Raw genomic sequence first — 18,191 nt, 5'->3', positions numbered from 1 at the left:
AAAGTAAAACCCGGGAGACATGGGCCAAGGGGAGGAATATTTATTTGATCACATAACCTTTTGTTGCATTGCCCCTGAGGGCGGCAGGAGACTGTGAACCTGCCAGCCTGCATCACTTTTTCTTGGGCTCCTTACAAGCCACCACGTACCTCTGGGCCACATTGAGGGGAGGGGAGTAACCATCTGCATAGGAAGTGTCCTCAAACAGGACCGAATAGTCATCCTGGGGCTGTGGCAAGAGGCAGACAGGAGGCGCTGGTCAGAAACCCAGGCAAGGCCCCCCAAGCCTAGACCCATAGGAACCCCTGGTGTGTGGGCCCAGCCTTCCCTGTCTCATCTGGCTCACTGAGTCTGGATGCCTGAGCCCGCTCCCGGCTGCTACAGAGCTCTCCTCAGCTCCAAAGGGCCAAGGGCCAAGGGCGGGATGAAAAGCAGGGAAAAGGGGACTCACTACCCACTCAGGCAGGCCGCAGCCAAAGGGACTGGTGCCTTTCAGGGACCCGATGTTAAGGGGAGCAAGGACAATTCAGAGGGCCGCAGACAGGGACCTTGAGGAAGAGGGGAGAAGAGCCTCTAAACTGCCATCCATGATGGGTGACCAGGGAGCCAGCACTAGTGTCAGAAGCTCCAGGAAAAGCAGCCTTGGGCCAGGAAAGGGCAGTGGCGCAGGAGTCAGGGGCTGGAAGACAGGCCCCTAGGATGGCGCTTCCATCTCCGGGCTCAGGCTCCCCATCTCAGTGGGAAAGCGGGGTTAGAGGACACAGCAGGTCCGCCCCACCCAGCCTGCTAAGGCTCTGCAGGGCCACTGGCGCTGCCTGGAGGACATGGCTGGAGGGGAGTCACAGTGCAGACTGTCAGCAGGGGAGGGCAGCTCACAGGACCCTCCCAGCTCAAAGGCTACAGGGTGAGGACAAGAGGGGAAGATGACCCCATGACCCATCTGGTCAACCAGGTGGTCCTGGTGTCATGGGGGATCTCGTGCATGGGGGCTACCTTACCCGTTGCGGGGGGGTGTGGATGAGGGCTCGGTAGAAGCAGGTGGTCTGGGGGTACAGGGCCAGCACAAGCTGCTCCTTCTGGAATAAGGCTTCGGGGTCCGTCTCAGGGTTGGCCTTCCACTGGGGCAGTGGGATGATACGCCGCCGGCTCAGGGTGTGTCTCCTGGAGGGGCGCTTAGGTCAACCCGGGGCTAGGCGGGGGGCTCTTTCCCAGCAGCCAGGCCGTCCCCAGGCTTCCCTTGCCCCTCCCTGGCCAGCACACTCACTCTTTGCCTTCTTCATCAATGTCATCAACCTCATACCTGTGGGTGAAAAGGGAACAGTGGATGCAGGGAGGTACCCGAGCTAGGTTAGGACCGAGGGGGAGGGTGGGAGGGGAAATGGCCCAAGGAGCGGCTCTTCACACGCTGTCCCAGTTCCCACAGGGCTGGGTGTGACCACTCACTTGTTGGTGGCATGGCTGTAACTGACCACCTCGGCCAGGATCCACTGCTCATCCCCATCCACGGCCTTTACCCGGGCAGCCACCTTGTCTCCAGGTTTGGCCACATAGTCCCCAGAGGCTGGAATGGCCCCACAGAGGGGGGGCGGCCTGAGGGTGGAATGAAGTGTTAGCCCCAGCCCCTCCCCTGCCAGCTCTCCCTCCCTGGGCCTGCCCTCACTTGTCACCAGGCTTCCCGATCCACAGCGGCAGGGTCATGGCTGACTGCTGCAGCAGGGTCATCAGCACCCCCCTGCGCATGGTCTTCCGCGGGGGCTCCGAGTCATTGTACAGGCCCGCGATCTTGGCCGCTGCGGGAAGGAAGTGAGCCCCTGAGGCACCAGGGAGAGGGTGCCGGCCCGCCGGGCCCCAGCAAGCCTGCATCGAGCTGTCAGGAGGCCGCCCCACCTCTTGAGTGAGCACCAAGGGCCCAGATGTGCCCCCTGACCCTCCACTAGAAGGCCCTGGTGAGAGACTGCCAGGCGACACTAACCTAGTGAGATGGCAGGTTAGTGGATGCCTTTGGGGGAAGGCATCAGAAAGGGCAAAAGGGGCGTTCTGAGGCATTGGTCATGTTGTTTCTTGATCCGGGTGCTGGTTACAACCATTTGTTAGTGAAAATTTATGGAGCTGTGTGTATACTTGCATGTCTTTTCTATTAATATGTTGTAATTAAGCAAAAAGTTAAAAGAATTATCAAATGTGGGCAGAGCCCTTACTTCCTCAGGCATGGCTCCACACACCCAGTCAACTTAAACCCAGGTGGCAGTGTGACAATTTCCATGGGTGAGGAGTCTGTCCACTGTGGGTTCATGGAAAGCGCGAGAGACGTGGGAAAGCAGCCTAAAGGGCTCTGGAAGCCAGCAACTGGTGTCAACTCCATCTGAAAGGCTGGCTCCAAGACATCCCCGTGTGGCTCTCAAAAAACAGCCAGGTTCTCAGCACAGCAAGAAATGGGCCAAAAAAAAAAAAAAAATGCCCGGCCAGTTTGGCTCAGCAGTTGAGCGTCGACCTAGGATCCAGGTGATCGGGGTTCTATTCCCGGTCAGGGCACATGCCCGGGTTGCAGGCTCAATCCCCAGTTGGGGGTGTGCAGGAGGCAGCCAATCAATGACTCTCTCATCATTGATGTTTCTGTCTCTCCTTTCCTCTCTTGAAATCAATAAAGATATATTTTTAAAAAAACAAGTAATGGGTCTAGGGGTAGTAGGAGTGGGCAGTGCAGGGAGAGAATCCTGAGGGATTGGGGAAAATCACCATGGTGTTCGAGAATGAGGAGGCCTTGCCTCTGAACCCTGGGAATGACTTCATTCTCTTCCCAGTCCCAGGCTGCCCTGGGTCTCTGTCAAGACCCATGGACCGATCAATCACACCAGGCTGAGGTTACAGGCTACCCCTGCAGGAAGACGTGACTGCAGCTCTCAGGAGCCCTCACTCCACCTGGCTGAGGACACTGAACTAACTTGACGTGTCTAACTCACCGATCCGCCTCTCTTCCAGCAGAGACTTGATTTCCGCAATCTTGTCTAGGGCTTTCCGGAGGATGCTGAGGGTGGGAGAAAGGAAAGAGGTCTGGTTGAAGCACAAAGCATCGACTTCCCTTTCTGGTTAATAATGCAGACCAACCTTCTTGCTGAAAGCTATGCACCCCATGTAGGTGACTTTTAATTTTAAAAGCATAAAAAAACTGATGAGTCAGCCCAGCGGGTGTGGCTCAGTTGTTGAGCACTGTCCTGTGCACCAAGAGGCTGCCACTATGATTCCTGGTCAGGCCACTCGTCCAGGATGCAGGCTCCATCCCCAGTAGGGGGCATGCAGGAGGCAACCGATTAATGTTTCTCTCTCATCGAAGTTGCTTTTTCTCTCTCCCTCTCCAGTCCTCTCTCTTTAAAGTCAATAAAAACATGTTTAAAACAAAACAAAACAACTTATGAGACAGTTGGAAGTAGCAGGCCAAAAATCCTAAGAGCATCCTAGATAGGTAAGCAAAGCAGAGGGCTGCCTTTGCCTGAGTGCATTCGACAAAGCCCAAAGAAATGTCACTGAGTGTGGGGAGCCTCTAACAACCTCTTGGGATTTGGAAGACAGAAGAAAAACTTGGGGTCTGCCCAAATTGGGACATGTAAAAGGAGGCTCTGCAGAGGACTGTGGGAGTTGTTGGCTCAGAGCAGGGCTGGAGGTGGAGGGAACTCATTCCTGAAAGGCTGCGCCCCAGAAAACTGTGGAGTTAATTGATGAGGTTTTAGACTGACTGCAGCTCAAGCAACCTGGCAGAAGTGAACACAAGTCCTGGCCAGAGGAAGGTTTCTTCAGCCTAGACCTTGGGGAATCTTTTCCCCTAATACAGGGGTGGGAAAAATAGGTTTACAGTTGCTCATGTGGAAAAAGACATGCAGGTTACGATTATTACAATCCTTTATTAATGCTATTTCCAGTACTCTCAACTGTAAACCTACTTTTGCCTATTCCTGTACATATATATATTTAACCCTTACGTGAGGACATGCTTAGTGAGAGGGAGAGGGAAAGAGAGAGAAACATTGATATGAGAGAGAGACATCCATTGAATGGTCCCTGACTGGGGATTGAACCCACAACCCAGGTAAATGCACTGACCGGGAATTGAACCGGCAACCTTTCAGTGCATAGGATGGTGCCCTACCAACTGAGCCACTCTGGCCAGGTGCCCTCAAGTGTATATGTATATGTGTGTGGGTATGTTTGTATAAGTATTTAATATATATCGTTATTAATTTAAGAGAGTGGAAGATAGAGGGAGAGAGAGACAAATATCAATGATGAGAGAGTCATTTATCGGCTGCCTCCTGCACGCCTCCTACTGGGAATCGAGCCCAAAACCCAGGCATGTGCCCTGACCGGGAATTGAACTGAGACCTCCTGGATCCTAGGTCGATGCTCAACTGCTGCATCACACTTGGCCAGGCCCTAAAGTATATTTTACCATCAATAAGCAGCACAGTACAGGTAGTGTGGCTCCGTGGTTGAATATTGACCCATTAACCAGGAGGTCATGGTTCGATTCCCGGTCAGGGCACACGCCCTAGTTGCGGCCTCCATCCCCAGTAGGGGGCGTGCAGGAGCCAGCCGATCAATGACTCCCTCTCATCATTGATGTTTCTCTCTGTCTCTCCCTCTCCCTTCCTCTCTGAAATCAATAAAAACACATTTTTTAAAAAAAAGCAGCACAGACTCCACATGCTTATTTGGGCTATTGTCCAGGCCGCGCCTCTAGGCCTTCGTTCTGTAGGAGGGAGACAGGAGAACACAGCACAATACAGAGTCACAGAAGGTGTCCCACAGGGTGTGACTTGTGGAGATCATCAGGCAGAGGCCAGAAGTTGGGGTAGGGAGCAGCGACACCTTGCCCAACATGCTCAGAGCATCACTGCTGGGTGTGGCTGGTCCAGGACGCAGGCAGGATGCAGCCAGAGCCACCACAGGTTTGTGAGCAACGGGATGTGGGGCACTCAACGCTTCCAGGAGAGCAGAGGAGTAAAAGCCAGGAGGCCAAAGGGAACTGAGTCTGATCATTGCCGCTGGGCCTGCCTGGGGACACGGGTTTATGTAGCGTGTCCTAAGCTGTATTCTGTGGCATATTAAGGGAGTGGTTCTCAACCAGAGCTAGACATCAGAACCCCCTGGGAAGCTCTGGAAAAAAAATCCCAATTGTTTTAAGCAAGAATCATAAACAAATGCGAACACTAGTGGGCCTGAAAGTGGGATCTTTACACAGTCTCGGACTATCTCCCAGGAGATACATATTAATAACACAATGGAAAATAGCATTAACCTGGCACAGGAGAAGCCTGGAAGAGACCACCTTAACCAAAGGGACAGTGTCTTCTCACATGATGCACTAAGGAAAACATCACTTCCGTGCCATTGCCCAAAGGGTAAGACCTGAATCTAACTGTGAGGAAATGTCAGACAAACCTACATTGAGGGGCATTCAACAAGAGCACTGGCCTATGATCTTCCAGTGTCAAGGTGAGGAGAGGCAAGGGCGGCCTGCGAACGGCTGCAGAGTGAAGGAGACTAAGGCAGCCTGGTGACTAAATGCACCGGCAATGTGCACTAGAAAACTTTTCCTTTGCTACGAAGGACATGAGAAGACAGAGATGAAATCTGAACAAGATCTGTAGGTTAGTTAATAGTTTTATATTAGTCCCGATTTTAAGAAATGTGCATGGCTGCATAAAAATGTCCGCGGGCAAAGAACAAACAAGAAGAGCGCTGGCCAGTGTGATTCTGTGGTTGGAGCGTCGGCGTGCACACCAAAGGGTCTCGGGTTCAATTCCCAGCCAGGGGGGTGTACCTGGGTTGCAGGTTCGTTCCCCAGCCCTGGTCTGGGTATGTGGGGGAGGCAACCAATCCATGTCTCTCTCACATCATGTTTCTCTCGCTCTCTCCCCTCCCTCCCTTCCACTCCCTCGAAAAATCAATGGAAAAATACCCTCAGGTGAGGATTAACCAAAAATAATAAAAGGTTGTGGGTTCAGTTTCTGCTTAGGGCGTGTGCCTGGGTTGCAGGCTCGATCCCCAGTAGGCGGCGTGCACGAGGCAGCCGATGAATGTTTCACTCTCATCTTTGCTGTTTCTCTCTCTTTCCCTCTCTCTAAAAATCAATTAAAAAATCTTTAAAATGAAAGTCCTTGGGCACATTGTAGAACCTCCATCGCTACCACCTGCAATGTTTCAGAGACTCAGAGCTCTTCACAAATAATAAGCACAAAAGAAAGACCCTGACGGATTAAACAGAAATACTGGCCGAGGGGGAGGGAACCCTAAAGACGGTACAGCAGAGTCAGAAAGGCGTTACTGGGACACTGGCTGGGTGCAGAGGGCACTGCAATCCAACCACCTTGAACCACCAGCAACTCAACGTGCAGGTCTCTTCCTCAGCTGACGAGGGAAGTCACACGTACAGTCCATGCCACTGCTCCTCTGAGCAACCTGACCTTTCCTAGGATCAGATCAAGGACCAGGCAATCACTGCAGCTCCAGATTAGGAACAGTTCCAGACGGTCATTCAGTGTCCACGTGAGCAGCTCTGCCACGGCAAGTCCTCCCTGTGACACTGGGCTGAACACACTTCTCTTTACTGATCACTACGATTCTGTTCCAATATAACTGATCTTCCGGATAGTCTTTCCTACTTTTACATTTAAACTATTTTACATGACTCATTTAGTGCCTTTTGAATGTAAGGGTGTGAGTCAGCTGGTTAAAAAAAAGAATGTCCTTGTTTTTCGGAAAAACTGGCTCATGTATTTAGAGGTCAAGGGGCATCACGACTGTAATATAAAGGGTTTGGAAAAAATGTGTATACATGTCCAATGATAAAGCAGATGTGGAAATATATTACATTTATGTAAGTCTGAAGGTATGAAAGATAAAAAGTTAAATCCTTATCAGTGTCTGAGCTCCACCCTGATTAAATCAGAACCTTTAGGTGCAGCCAGGCTTGAGAAGCAGTGTATAAACATGAGATACCGAGTGAAAGAAACTGTTTGCAAAACTTAGCAGAGCCTTGGATACTGTCAATCTGTACTGTGAATCTCTAGGAGAGGAATGTAATTCCTGTCCGGAACTTATCGCAGGTCCACCGCAGGGGTTTGAGGAAACAATGTGTTAAGGGCAGTTACTATTTAAAAAGCAGTTTTCTGGAACTGAAACTTCTCCATCTCAGGACCATAAAAGCTTCAGGTCACCAGGTATGACCTCCCGGTAAAGCTTGGCTCCCTACCTTCTGACAGGCAGTCAGCCAGCCTGGCAGCAATGCTCAGGGTGGTGCCACCCCAAGGGGCCCCCTTCACCTGTGACAGCTGAGGAAGGGATTCCTTCTGGGTGACATCCTGTTGCATTCAGCCAAGAGCCCTGAGCCCTAACCTCCCTCCCCTGGACTTTAGCACCTCTCCGTGACCAGTAGGAAGGAGCTAAAATGGTGCAGGCCCTTTAAAATACTCCAACACTGCTGCATACAAATTCACAGTGTGATTATTTATCAGGGTGACATTTTCAAAGGCAAAAGGGAAAAAGTGATTCCTTTTGGGCCTCCTTCGCTTGCTGAAATAGTTGTAGTCGTGCTCGCAAAGCTAGATGCAAAGCAGCGAAGGCCAGGGCACTATCCAGGCAGAACTGGGGGAGCTGAGCTGTCCGCCCCACCCCCTCGCCTCTGCCCATCTGCAGCACAAGGAACCCGCAGGGGCCCCGCTGCTGCCGGATTGCCCCAGCACCAGGCTGCAGTGGGGAGGGGCTCAGTTGGAGGACAAGGCTCCTAAATGTTAGCTCCTCGGGCACGTGGCTTCTGTGCCAACTCTTGAGATCTGTGTCAGGGGCGAGGGGGGGAGCGGGCCCTCCCGGGACGCGTCAAGACCAGAGCACTCCTCTGGTCGGCATCGTGGACCAAAACCATGTCGCAGGTGCCCACCAGCAAGTGGGCTGCTGCCCGGGGCCCAGTGCCTGGCTCGCAAAGATGGACCAGGCATTGATTCTCTCCTCCAGGCACCTGCCTTTCAGCCCGTGAGTCACTCGGCCCTTGGAAAGCTAAACGGTCCCTCGGGTACCTCTGCACGAACTGGCTTAGCCGCTCCCAAAACTACCTTCCCTGGCGGCAATCTGAGGGACTGAGGCTGTTACCCACTGTCTCCAGTCAGCGTTACCCCTCAACCCCACGCTGTTCACTGCGCCCTGACCGAGCTGCACCTGAGAAAGGCCTTTTGAACTAACGTTAGTCACTACCTTGCTCCCCGGCAACGGCCACGTGTCCTCCACCGGAATATGGAAAGTGAGATCTCTGAGCCTGTTTCCCCGACTCCTGCTGCCAGTGTGAGAGCTCAAGGCCTTTTTAAAAAGATGACTGTGAAATGGAGACACAGGGTCTCCTTTCCACTCTCTGCAAACAGGAGGCGGAAAGCCAGGTGGGAGGCAGCCTTAGCACACACAGTAGAAAGCATGGCAACCTCCCTCAGGACTCGAGCTAGTTCCAGAAGCCGGCTCTTGGCTCCTCTAGAGTTTCTGGAGGGTCTTAATCCACTTACTTAGAAAGTGAGCTGACGCAGTTCTGGCGCCTGGACCTGAGCTGCAGGAATGCAGGACAGGGTTTGTTCCCCGCCCAGCCTCGGGCGCCCTGTAGGCAGGGCTGGCATCTTAGCTACCTCCTGTCTCCTGCTACCTCCCCCGTCTCCATGCCCAGCAGGGCAGCTGGTGCTGAGAGGCCTCACTCAGGGGTTAGACAATGAACGTGCACATGTTTGAGAGGCTGTAAATGGAAATGGCAGCAGAACTGCAAGAAGTTGGGACCCGCAGTTACGAACAAGCTGAATTCTGGGCAAGCCAATGCCAGAGAAGAGCCCACACCACACTGGTTTCAGAACTTGTCACCTCACTTTGTCAGCAGTTTAGCTGGGAAGAGACAGTCTGCATTTTACCCACAAATGACCCCAAGTCACTCTGACTTATGCAAGCAAGCCCAGGTGACTGAGAAAGGGTCCGACTATGGCCAAATGAGAAACCTGAAAATCAGGGAGAAGATACTGGTGGGGAAGCATGGGCTGGAGAGCCAAGGAGGCAATGCCTCCAATCAAAATTCACTCTCCTCCCCCCACATTGGCCCCACCCTTTTGTTCTGCTCCCCAGCCTCCCTAAGCCTCACCAGATCCCTTTGTCCAAGCTAAGAACCTCAGAGTCTTCTCTGCTCCCACCTGGTCCCCAATTTGGTCTCAGAAACTGCCCTTGGGCCCACTCTTGCGTTTCATTCCCACTGCCACCATCTCAGCTCAACTCCATCAGGATCTCTTGCCCGGTCTCCTAAGTAGCCTTCAATCTCACCCAGTCTACTCCCCACGTGGCAGTTCCTCCTGCTTTTACATCTTCCATGGCTTCCTATCACCTCCTGGATAAAGGCCAGGTACTGGAGGCCCTCCACATTCCCGCCCTCCCCTCCCCCGGCCATAAGGACTAGTTCTCCTTTCCCAAATGCACACGCTCTGCAGGTCCCCTCCATGGCCTCTGCACACTCTCTGCTCTCCGCCTTGTCTCCCTACTGATCCCCAACCCGAGCCTTCTCCCTGATGCCATCCCCGACCCCCAGCACAGTGAGCCCCTTCTCTGCTGGTCCATCAACTACACTGTCCTATAGGTGTTGTTTTAGACAGCTTGCCCTTGAAGGCAGGATCCTCACTATCCTGTCTCTATATGGGGACTGCCAGTGCCAGAGGCAGGGTAGCACCAGCAAAGGTTTACAGAATGACTGACAGCAGGCAAAGAAAATACAGAACCATGAGCACAGGGAAGAGCCCGAGAAGAGCCAGATGGAAGGGTAGGAAGAGCCCTGCAGCCTCGAGTAATGCTTAGGGTGCTGCTCGGGCACATGCCTGTCACCCCTCTGGGCCCTGCATGCCAGGCATCACCTACAAGGGCAAGGCAGTGTGACATAAACTGTAGGCTATGACTCGTTAGCGAGTCATAAAATTAATTTCTTGGGTAACCACCAGCATTTAAAAAAATAAATAAGAATAGACTATACAATAGTAACAGTAAAAACTGTGCTTCTTGTTCCAAGTCTGTGACGTGTGTACATATAAAACAGATGTGTGTACTGGGGAAAGGGATCCTTATACATGGTATTAAAGAACACGACTTTGGGTTTCAAACTGGGCTCCCCACTTCCTAATTGTGACTTTTGGCAGATAAAGAATCCCCTAGTGTTTCAGTGCCTCATCTGTTAAGTGGGTGTAACCCCACAGTGGGGTTGCTGAGGGTTAAATGAGGTAAATATATAGAACACATGCAACAGTTCCTGGCACAGAGTAAGGTCACATGGAGTTGTTATGGTTACTGCTACTGTTGCTGTTGTTACCCGCACAATAGAGAATACACTTCCTAATGTGTTATGGTTCAGAGCTTGAAAAACACTAGTCTTAGGCACTTAATATGCATCATCTCATTTTATGTAGACAGTTCTATAGTTAGTTATTATCTCTCTTTTAACGATGGAGCAACTGAGTCTCTGCTAAAGTGACTGCCCAAGGTCATGTGGCTGGTAAATGGCAGTGGGAGGACTGACCCCTGCCTTGTTGCCATCTACAGAGCAGGAGGGCTAGGGAAGGGGGGCCTAGAAGTGGGCTCCGGGGAAGGCGGCCCCAAGGGAGAGGCTCATCCCTGCCAGGAAGGTAGCTGGGCCGTGGTCCTCAGGTTCCTGCAGCCCAGCACCGGGAGGCAGGGAGGCGAGGGCGGCTGGTGGCCGGTACTCACTTGCACTCGGCCTCTGCGTCGGCCTTGGCGGTCGTATAGAGGCCTCGTAGCTTCGTCCGGTAATAGGGAGAGACTGCGGAGGAAGCACAGCGAGAGAGAGCTGGGCGCGGGGAGCCCGCAGCAATGTGGCCCTGCTTCCAGTACTCCCGGCTCAGGCCTCGGGAGGCCCAGGGGAGCCACGACGGACCGCGGCATGAGTTTCACTGGCTCAGAAGTGCTCCCCGAGGCCCCCGGCCCCCTGTGCTGTGAGTTCACCTTCTCATGTGGTACAAATGCCATCACTACATCCGAGGGAAGATCCTTGCCTTTGCCATAGCATGATACATACAGAAAGGATGTCTCAGCACACGGAAGAACAGAAACCAATCTCAAAGCTGCTCAGAGCTGGAAAGGACAAGGCCAGGAGCCTGGCCACCTGGGGGCCCGGGGAGGGACGTGCTCTAGAAAGCACCAGCTGACCCGGAGCTTGTGAGCTAAGGCGTTTCCCTAGATGCAAACTCATTTCAGTGACTTTCCCACCCCTAGAGTTGGGGGACTTTAAGGTTCCTTAGTACTCGGCAGCCTGGTATCTGTCTCCTAAGTCACCCTAAGTCACCCAGCCTAAGGGAAAATTGTCCCTCTGGCCTAAGCAGCTCATTTGGCTTACGCAGGCACATGCCAAAGGCCCTTGTGAAAACGACAGCAGCCACTTTCCCAGCCTTGGCCCACACCCACTGCTCATCCCCTTTCCCTGAGCCCAGCTGCTCACTCTTGTTCTCCGTCTGCATCCGCTCGTGGGTCTTCTGGATGTTCACTAGGTTGTGTTCACTCCGCGAACGCTCTTCCTGCAAGGAGGAGGCCACAGGGTCGGAGGGAGGCCTTCATCCTGCTGGGCCACCTGCACCCCAGGCACAGGCCCATAAGCATGGCGCTCATTTTCTACATCCAAGTCAGGACCAGTTACAAAGGATTCCCCCTTCACTAACACAAAAGCATTACAAAGGCATTAAAGTGAAATTGTACACTACAGATTTAATGACTCTCCACCAGAAAAGACAAATTGATCTACAGATTCAATACAATACCCACCAAAATTTCAGCTCACTTCTTAGTAGAAATTGACAAGCTTATTTTAAAATTGATATGGGGGGAAAAAAAAAAATTCAAATGGAAATTCAAGTAACCCAAAATAGCCAAAACAACCTTGAAAAGGAAAAACAAAAGCATTGGAGGACTCACATTTCCCGATTTCCAAATTTACTATAAAGCTACAGTTGTCAAATGGTGATACTGGCCTATAGAGCAAGGGACTAGAATTGAGTCCAGAATTCACACATCCATCCATGGTCATTTCCGCTGGGGGAGAGGGATGGGGAAGGATGCTGGTGCAGTTCTTCCCCACATCAGCGGTCCTGGGACCAGGGCTGCAACTGAAGGTGCCAGAAGCAGGGATGGTTCTTAGAACTTCTAAGTGCCTGCAAAGTGGAGTTAATGGTGAACGCAGCTACACTACCCAGTGGTCGAAAGAGCCCAGTAGTTCTGTACCTATGTAATCCTAACCTTCATGAATGGGAATGACCGAGGAGGGCTGGGGAGGAGACAGAACATGACACCTGCTAGACTAGCATTGCTGCTGGCAATCTGGACCAGCTGAACCTAACATCCTTCCAGGGCTGGAAAATGTGGCTAAAAATCAATGACAAGGGGAGAGAAAGAGAAATTAGTAGCTGAGGAATGAATGGGTTATGAAATGGTGTAAGTTCAATATTATATTGATAACTTCAAGATACACTCAGACTAAGAAAATACTATGGGCTCTAAACTCGGTTATACTAGACGCCCAAAAGCGTGAAGCCATATATTTGCTAAGATCCCTCCTGCTTTTAGAACCGGATAGAGTTAAAAGGGAGTCTGCAGTTCTGAGTGGCATCCCTCTGAGAGACATTCTGGTTACACGCTATGATGATAAACTGGATTAACTACTGACGACTGAAGGGAATCTAGCAATGTGCCAGTATCTTCTTTTCTTTAGCCTTAACATTTTATTAATGAACTTTTAGAGCAGTTTTAGGTTTGGAAAAAAATCGAGCAGACAGTAGAGAGTTCCCATACACCTGCTTTCCTCTGCACAGTTTCACCTAATTAACATCTTGCATTAGTGTGGTACAGCTGTTACAATTAATTAACTAATACTGACAATTATTAACGAAAATCCATTGATTACATTAAGATTCACTTTCTTCCCCCCCTTTATTATTTTTAATATATTTTAAAAAAATTGATTTCACAGAGAGAGGAAGGTAGAGGGAGAGAGAAACAAAACACATCGAAGTGAGAAAGAAACACTGACTGGTTGCCTCCTGTACACACCCCAACCAGGGATCGAACCCTCCACCTGGGTATGTGCCCTGAGCTGGAATTGAACTGGCAACCTTTTGATGCAGAAGAAGACGCTCCACCAACTGAGCCACACCGGCCAGGGCAAGGTTCATTTTGTGATGTACATTCCATGGGTTTGGACAAATGCATAAGGTCATGTACCCACCGTTACGGTATCACACACAATAGTTTTACCTCCCTAAAAACCCCTTCCTATCCCCATGCACCCCTCCCTATCCCCAAGCCCCTTATCTCTTTACTCTCTCATTCTGCCACTTCCAGAATGTCATATAGGTGGAATCATAGTCAATAACCTTGCAGACTGGGTTCTTTCACTTAGGAATATGTGTGCCAGCATCTTCTGACTCTTAGTTTCCAGGTTACAGCCCACTACAAAGGATATCCTTTAGGAAAGAATTTCTGGGAACTGCTCCCTCCTGGGCCACTGGACTGTGCAGTTATGGCTCTCAGCAGACTGATCCTCGTATAACTATAAACCTGGGTGATGGCATGCTGAGAACGGGACAAGGGACAGACTATGGCAGTGCCTATCAATATACCGCAGCACACTGGGCACAAATACACATCACCCCTGTCTTTGTAAATGAAAAGTTATTAGAAAGAATAGGGAGAGAACTGGTTGTTGATAGGATTAAAGCACCAGACACCACATGCTGGGTCTAAATTCCCCGGGAACAGCCCACCCTGAGCCAAGAAAGCTTTTGAAAGTCTGTATGATGCGCTCAGGCTAAGTTACATCCAGGTGTGACCACCTCGCATCTAACCTTAGTTGGGGCACCCAACACTTCTGGGGACAAATATGTATGCTAAGTGCACCCAGGCCATCAGTACAGGGCGTCAACACAATCACGGCGGAGTAAGCGACACGGGCTCACAGACAAAAGGGTGTGTGCGCTGTGGGACCAGCCAAATGCACTTTTAATGAGAAATAGGATTAACGGGAAAAGATGTGTTAATCAGAAAAAACAGACTGAAGTGAATTCTCTTGCAAGGGGAAGGGAGGGATGAGAGTCAGCCTGGAAAGATGATGAAGATTTAGTAAAGTAGTTTTCTAGGACCCATGTGTTGTTGGAAAGGGCTTGCGCCCAGTCCCACCAGGCCTCCTGGCTTTTTTAATATAGGTGGAGGCTAATGCAGCCACAGGGTGAAGGCTCTCCACACTGCCTGCCAAGCCCCAAGGGGCACAACTATGGGATGTTATGATCTCCAAACCTGTGGAAGCCCTCTAGGGACACTGGTAGGTTACACTGATGCACCAGGACTACCCTGACCCAAGGGTTAATCAAAATAAGACACAGCCTGAAATACAGTTAGCAGAGACAGGACTTGTACTGAGTACCGCCTGTCCTCCCCTTAGGAGAGCACACAACGGAAACCAGGCTCAGTAAAGCCTCTGAGCTGAGGCAGGGTGACTGGCTTTATCCCCAGCTGATTTGGAACCCAGGAATAACTGAATCATGGCCACTGTAATAACGCCTGCCCATAGCAATATCTGGGACACGGGCAGGCCCTGTAATTCTTACTGATTAGTTCCACATTAAAAATGAATTTTCCCATGACCATACTTCACTATGGTGTAACAGACGGCACTGTCGCTAAGATTCAACCACCTTATGTAAATACGTGATATGGTAACACTGAGACTGATGTCCAACTGTATTGGGAGGCTGAGTCACAGCCTTCTCAGAGTATAATACTCATGGAAAATGAGTGGCCTGAGGAAGAACTGGATTTCTCTAATCATCAGCTAATTTCTATGCTAAATATTTCTACACAAATTTATCATAATGTACAAACAGTGGTAGGTGAAGGGCAAAACGAGTAATCACATTAGCTCAACAATATGAAAATGGATGCAATGGCTCTAAGTACACATTGGTTGTTTTCCTAAGTCTATCCCTAGCCCCAAGGGCTTCTCCAAATGTCAAGCATATTCATACTGCTCTTATCGCTGTATCTGTGACAGTGTAAACGCCATACCAAAGACAGATGGTCAAATATGATTGTTTTGCAATAAAAGAACCTCTAGGCCAAGGGTCAGGGGGTGGCTTATGCAGTAAAATATTAACTCAGCCAGCCTGGGTTTTCAAACCCTGCACATCCAAAACAGGTTTGGCCTTGGACCGACTTCTGAGCGTGAACCTCTAAACCCTTGGACTATCTTGCCTCAAAAGAGCATCTTTGTTTACCTGGCTCAGGGGTGGAAGGAAAAAGGAGTGCCTGCTATTAAATACAGGGCACTTCTGTCAAGCAGTGAAATGTTCTGAAGTTCATCATGGTCATGGTTGCAAAACTCTTGGAATGTACTGAAAACCATGGACTTATATACTCTAAATGGGTAAATTATACCTCAATATAGCTGTTATTAAACAAACAATCATGAGATCCTGCACGTGATGGGTAACCCAACAGGAATGGTAGTCCTGCCCTCCTCCTCTCACCTTCATCACGTCCTCTTCCTTCCTGCACATCCAATCTCTCTGAACACAACCCCTTCCCACCCCTCCACACCTCGGCATCACAGCCCATGTTTCCCTCTAGGAATGGAGGGCTGTGGCTTTTCACCTGCGTTTGTTTGATCAGCTGATGGAGCTCTGTGAGAAGTTCTGCAATGCGGGAATCAGCAGACACGAGGGCCATGGTACGGGGCGGGGTGCCTGGGGTGGGGAGGAACAGAAGAGAACCTCGTTAGATGCCGTTACAGGTTAAACTACTGTGCCCTCAAAAAAGATTGGCGGTAGTCCTAACCCGGGGACTGGTGAATGTGACCTTCCCTGGCCATAGGGTCTTTGCACTGCTCTGCCTTCCAGATGTGGGTAAATGGCATCCATCCCTGTCCAGCCAGCTTCCCAAGCTGGAAATCCTGGAGTCCCTCATTCCTCCTCCTTGCTCATCTCCAACCACCCATCTCCATGATCAGTCTTCATTCAAATTCTATTGGCCTCAGAAATTTATCTCAAACCCAGCTTCCCCTCTTCCACCACACCTGCCACTGTCTTAGTTTAGGCCCTCCTCAATGTATCACAATATCATCCCATCTCTGTTCACTGTGGCTGGACACAAAGCCTGTTTCTCTTAAGGGGGGAAAAAAGCTTTGAGTAGATAATATATGTACTTAGTAAAAAATATTCAAACAATTCAAGAAGTACAATACCTCCTACCCCTAGAGGCAACTACTATAGTTCTTGGGTATTTATTCTCCACTGATATCACATGTATAGACAAGAAAAGAAGTATTTCTTTTTTTTTTTTTTAATAGATCTTTATTGATTTCAGAGAGAGGAAAGGAGGGGGAGAGAGAGACAGAAACATCAATGATGAGAGAGTCATTGATCGAGCCCACAACCCAGACATGTGCCCTGACCAGGAATCGAACCCCGATCACCTGGATCCTAGGTCAACACTCAACCGCTGAGCCACGCCCGGCCAGGCAAGAAGTATTTCTTCAAACCTTTGCAAATGGTAGGTGGAGAGACAGACAGACACTGGAGACTGAGGTTGCCATGCTCAGCAAACCAAAGTGAAAACGCCACCTTGTGGTCTGGATGGGAAGGAACAGGTCAGATACCAACCAGGCAGGGCCTACACCTGCAACCAGCAGGCAGCAGTGGGAAAGGAGGGCCCTGTTTTTGAAGAGACTAGTCTCAGTCTCTCCAACACTCCGCCCCACCAATGATCTGGCTCCCCACACATACAAACGGTGACTGGTGACTTCAAATGCTCTCCGCCCACCCCATTCTTATCCATGTGAAATAATTTTGAAGCGATGCGATGAGTGGCGGGGTTCCTGCGGATCACTGGGCTTGCTGGGTAGCACCCTGCCTACAAGAACTCCCTCGCTTTATGATTTTACAACAAACTACTGCTACCTCAAGACATGGTCAGTTATGAACTTGAATTTTCTCAGAAAACACACTCTAAGCAGAGGCGAAGCTTCCTCAGGCTCGCTACTCTGAGCACCACGCCTTCTGGTGCAAAGCAAGCAGGAGCAAGCTGCAGGGGACACGAACTACACCTGACCCGCAGCCCCGACGGAGAGGCCGGGCGGCTGCCAGGCAGCTGGAAAGCTCCAGGCCCAGCTGCCTGTGACAAAGCCCAGGGTTCCCAGGTGACCTCATCACTACCCTCCAACCACCAGGCTGGGCGACTCCTGCAAGGCCTCGGGCATGCCCTGAAGCAAGGTCAGTGCTGTGACCTTTCTGGCTCCTAGCACTCTCTCCTCTCTCTAGGGACTTAGAAGGCAGCACCATCTCTTTCTACCCTCCAAGGCAACCACTATTCTGATATTTTCCACTACAGATCAGTTATGCCTGTTCTAGAACTTCATATAAACATCATCAGGCCACCCAATTATTTTGGGCCTGGGTTCTTTCACTTAACATGTTTCTGAGATTCACTTATGTACGAATCTCATACATTCTATTGTATGAACAAACTAGTTTGTTTAACAGGTTTTTTTTTAAAATCCTCACTTAAGGAGTGAGGATATTTTTTCCCTTGCTTTTTTAGGGAGTGTAGAAGGGAGGTGGAAGAGAGAAGGAGAGAGAGAGAAACATTGATGTGAGACACATTCATTGATTGCCTGCCAAACGGGCCCTGACCAGGGGCAGGGATCAAACCTGCAACCCAGGTACCTTCCCTTGACCGGGAATCGAACCCATGACCCTCCAGTGCTGAGGCCAAACCTCTAACCACTGAGCCACGCTGACCTGGGCTAACTAGCTCTTTTAATTGGGCCTGGGTTCTTCCCAGTTTGGGGCCATTATAAATAAAACTGCTCTGAGCAGTCAAGGGAGTCCTTTCTGAGGCAGATGTTCACTTTTCTTGAATACTTAGGTCTGAGGTATATTTAATTTTCTAAGAAATTGCTAAACCCACCCCAGCTGGTTTGGCTCAGTGGTTAGAGCATTGGCCTGTGGACTGAAGGGTCCCAGGTTGGATTCTGGCCGTAGGCACGTATCTCAGTTACAGGTTCAATCCTTGGTCCCACATTGATGTTTCTCTTTCCCTTCAACTCTCTGAAAAGCAATGGAGAAAATATCCTCGGGCGAACATTA

At 50.5% G+C, this 18,191-nt stretch overlaps 1 protein-coding gene across 2 annotated transcripts; it reads right to left on the bottom strand.

Annotated features, from left to right (window-relative positions):
- Positions 1-25: 25 nt before the first annotated feature.
- Positions 26-15,806, bottom strand: SGF29 (SAGA complex associated factor 29). Of its 2 annotated transcripts, none has more exons than XM_087815780.1 (9): positions 15,700-15,806; positions 11,504-11,579; positions 10,756-10,828; positions 2,961-3,025; positions 1,661-1,790; positions 1,444-1,590; positions 1,265-1,300; positions 999-1,161; positions 26-229 (listed from the first exon to the last, which is right to left on the bottom strand). In XM_087815780.1, exons 1-9 carry the CDS (start codon positions 15,772-15,774, stop codon positions 113-115), a joined length of 882 nt encoding a protein of 293 aa, XP_087671906.1. In that variant the 5' UTR covers positions 15,775-15,806; the 3' UTR covers positions 26-112. The 2 variants fall into 2 exon arrangements, with proteins under 2 accessions (XP_087671906.1, XP_087671907.1); XM_087815781.1 differs by having other exon boundaries at positions 11,504-11,715; positions 15,700-15,781.
- Positions 15,807-18,191: the final 2,385 nt, after the last annotated feature.

Source organism: Miniopterus natalensis, chromosome 3 (assembly GCF_054644295.1).
Source record: "Miniopterus natalensis isolate mMinNat1 chromosome 3, mMinNat1.hap1, whole genome shotgun sequence".
Classification (NCBI taxonomy): domain Eukaryota; kingdom Metazoa; phylum Chordata; class Mammalia; order Chiroptera; family Miniopteridae; genus Miniopterus; species Miniopterus natalensis.
The sequence above is the reverse complement of the archived record's forward strand: the minus strand, read 5'-3'. Positions and strand labels throughout refer to the sequence as shown.

Bases quoted from the DNA above. Each gene is read 5' to 3' on its own strand.
- SGF29 (XM_087815780.1), bottom strand. From the start codon at position 15,774: ATGGCCCTCGTGTCTGCTGATTCCCGCATTGCAGAACTTCTCACAGAG. The intron at 3,026-10,755 runs GTGAGTACCGGC...TCCCACCCTCAG, and splicing joins GACGCAGAGGCCGAGTGCAA to CATCCTCCGGAAAGCCCTAG. The intron at 230-998 runs GTAAGGTAGCCC...CTCTTGCCACAG, and splicing joins TCCACACCCCCCCGCAACGG to CCCCAGGATGACTATTCGGT.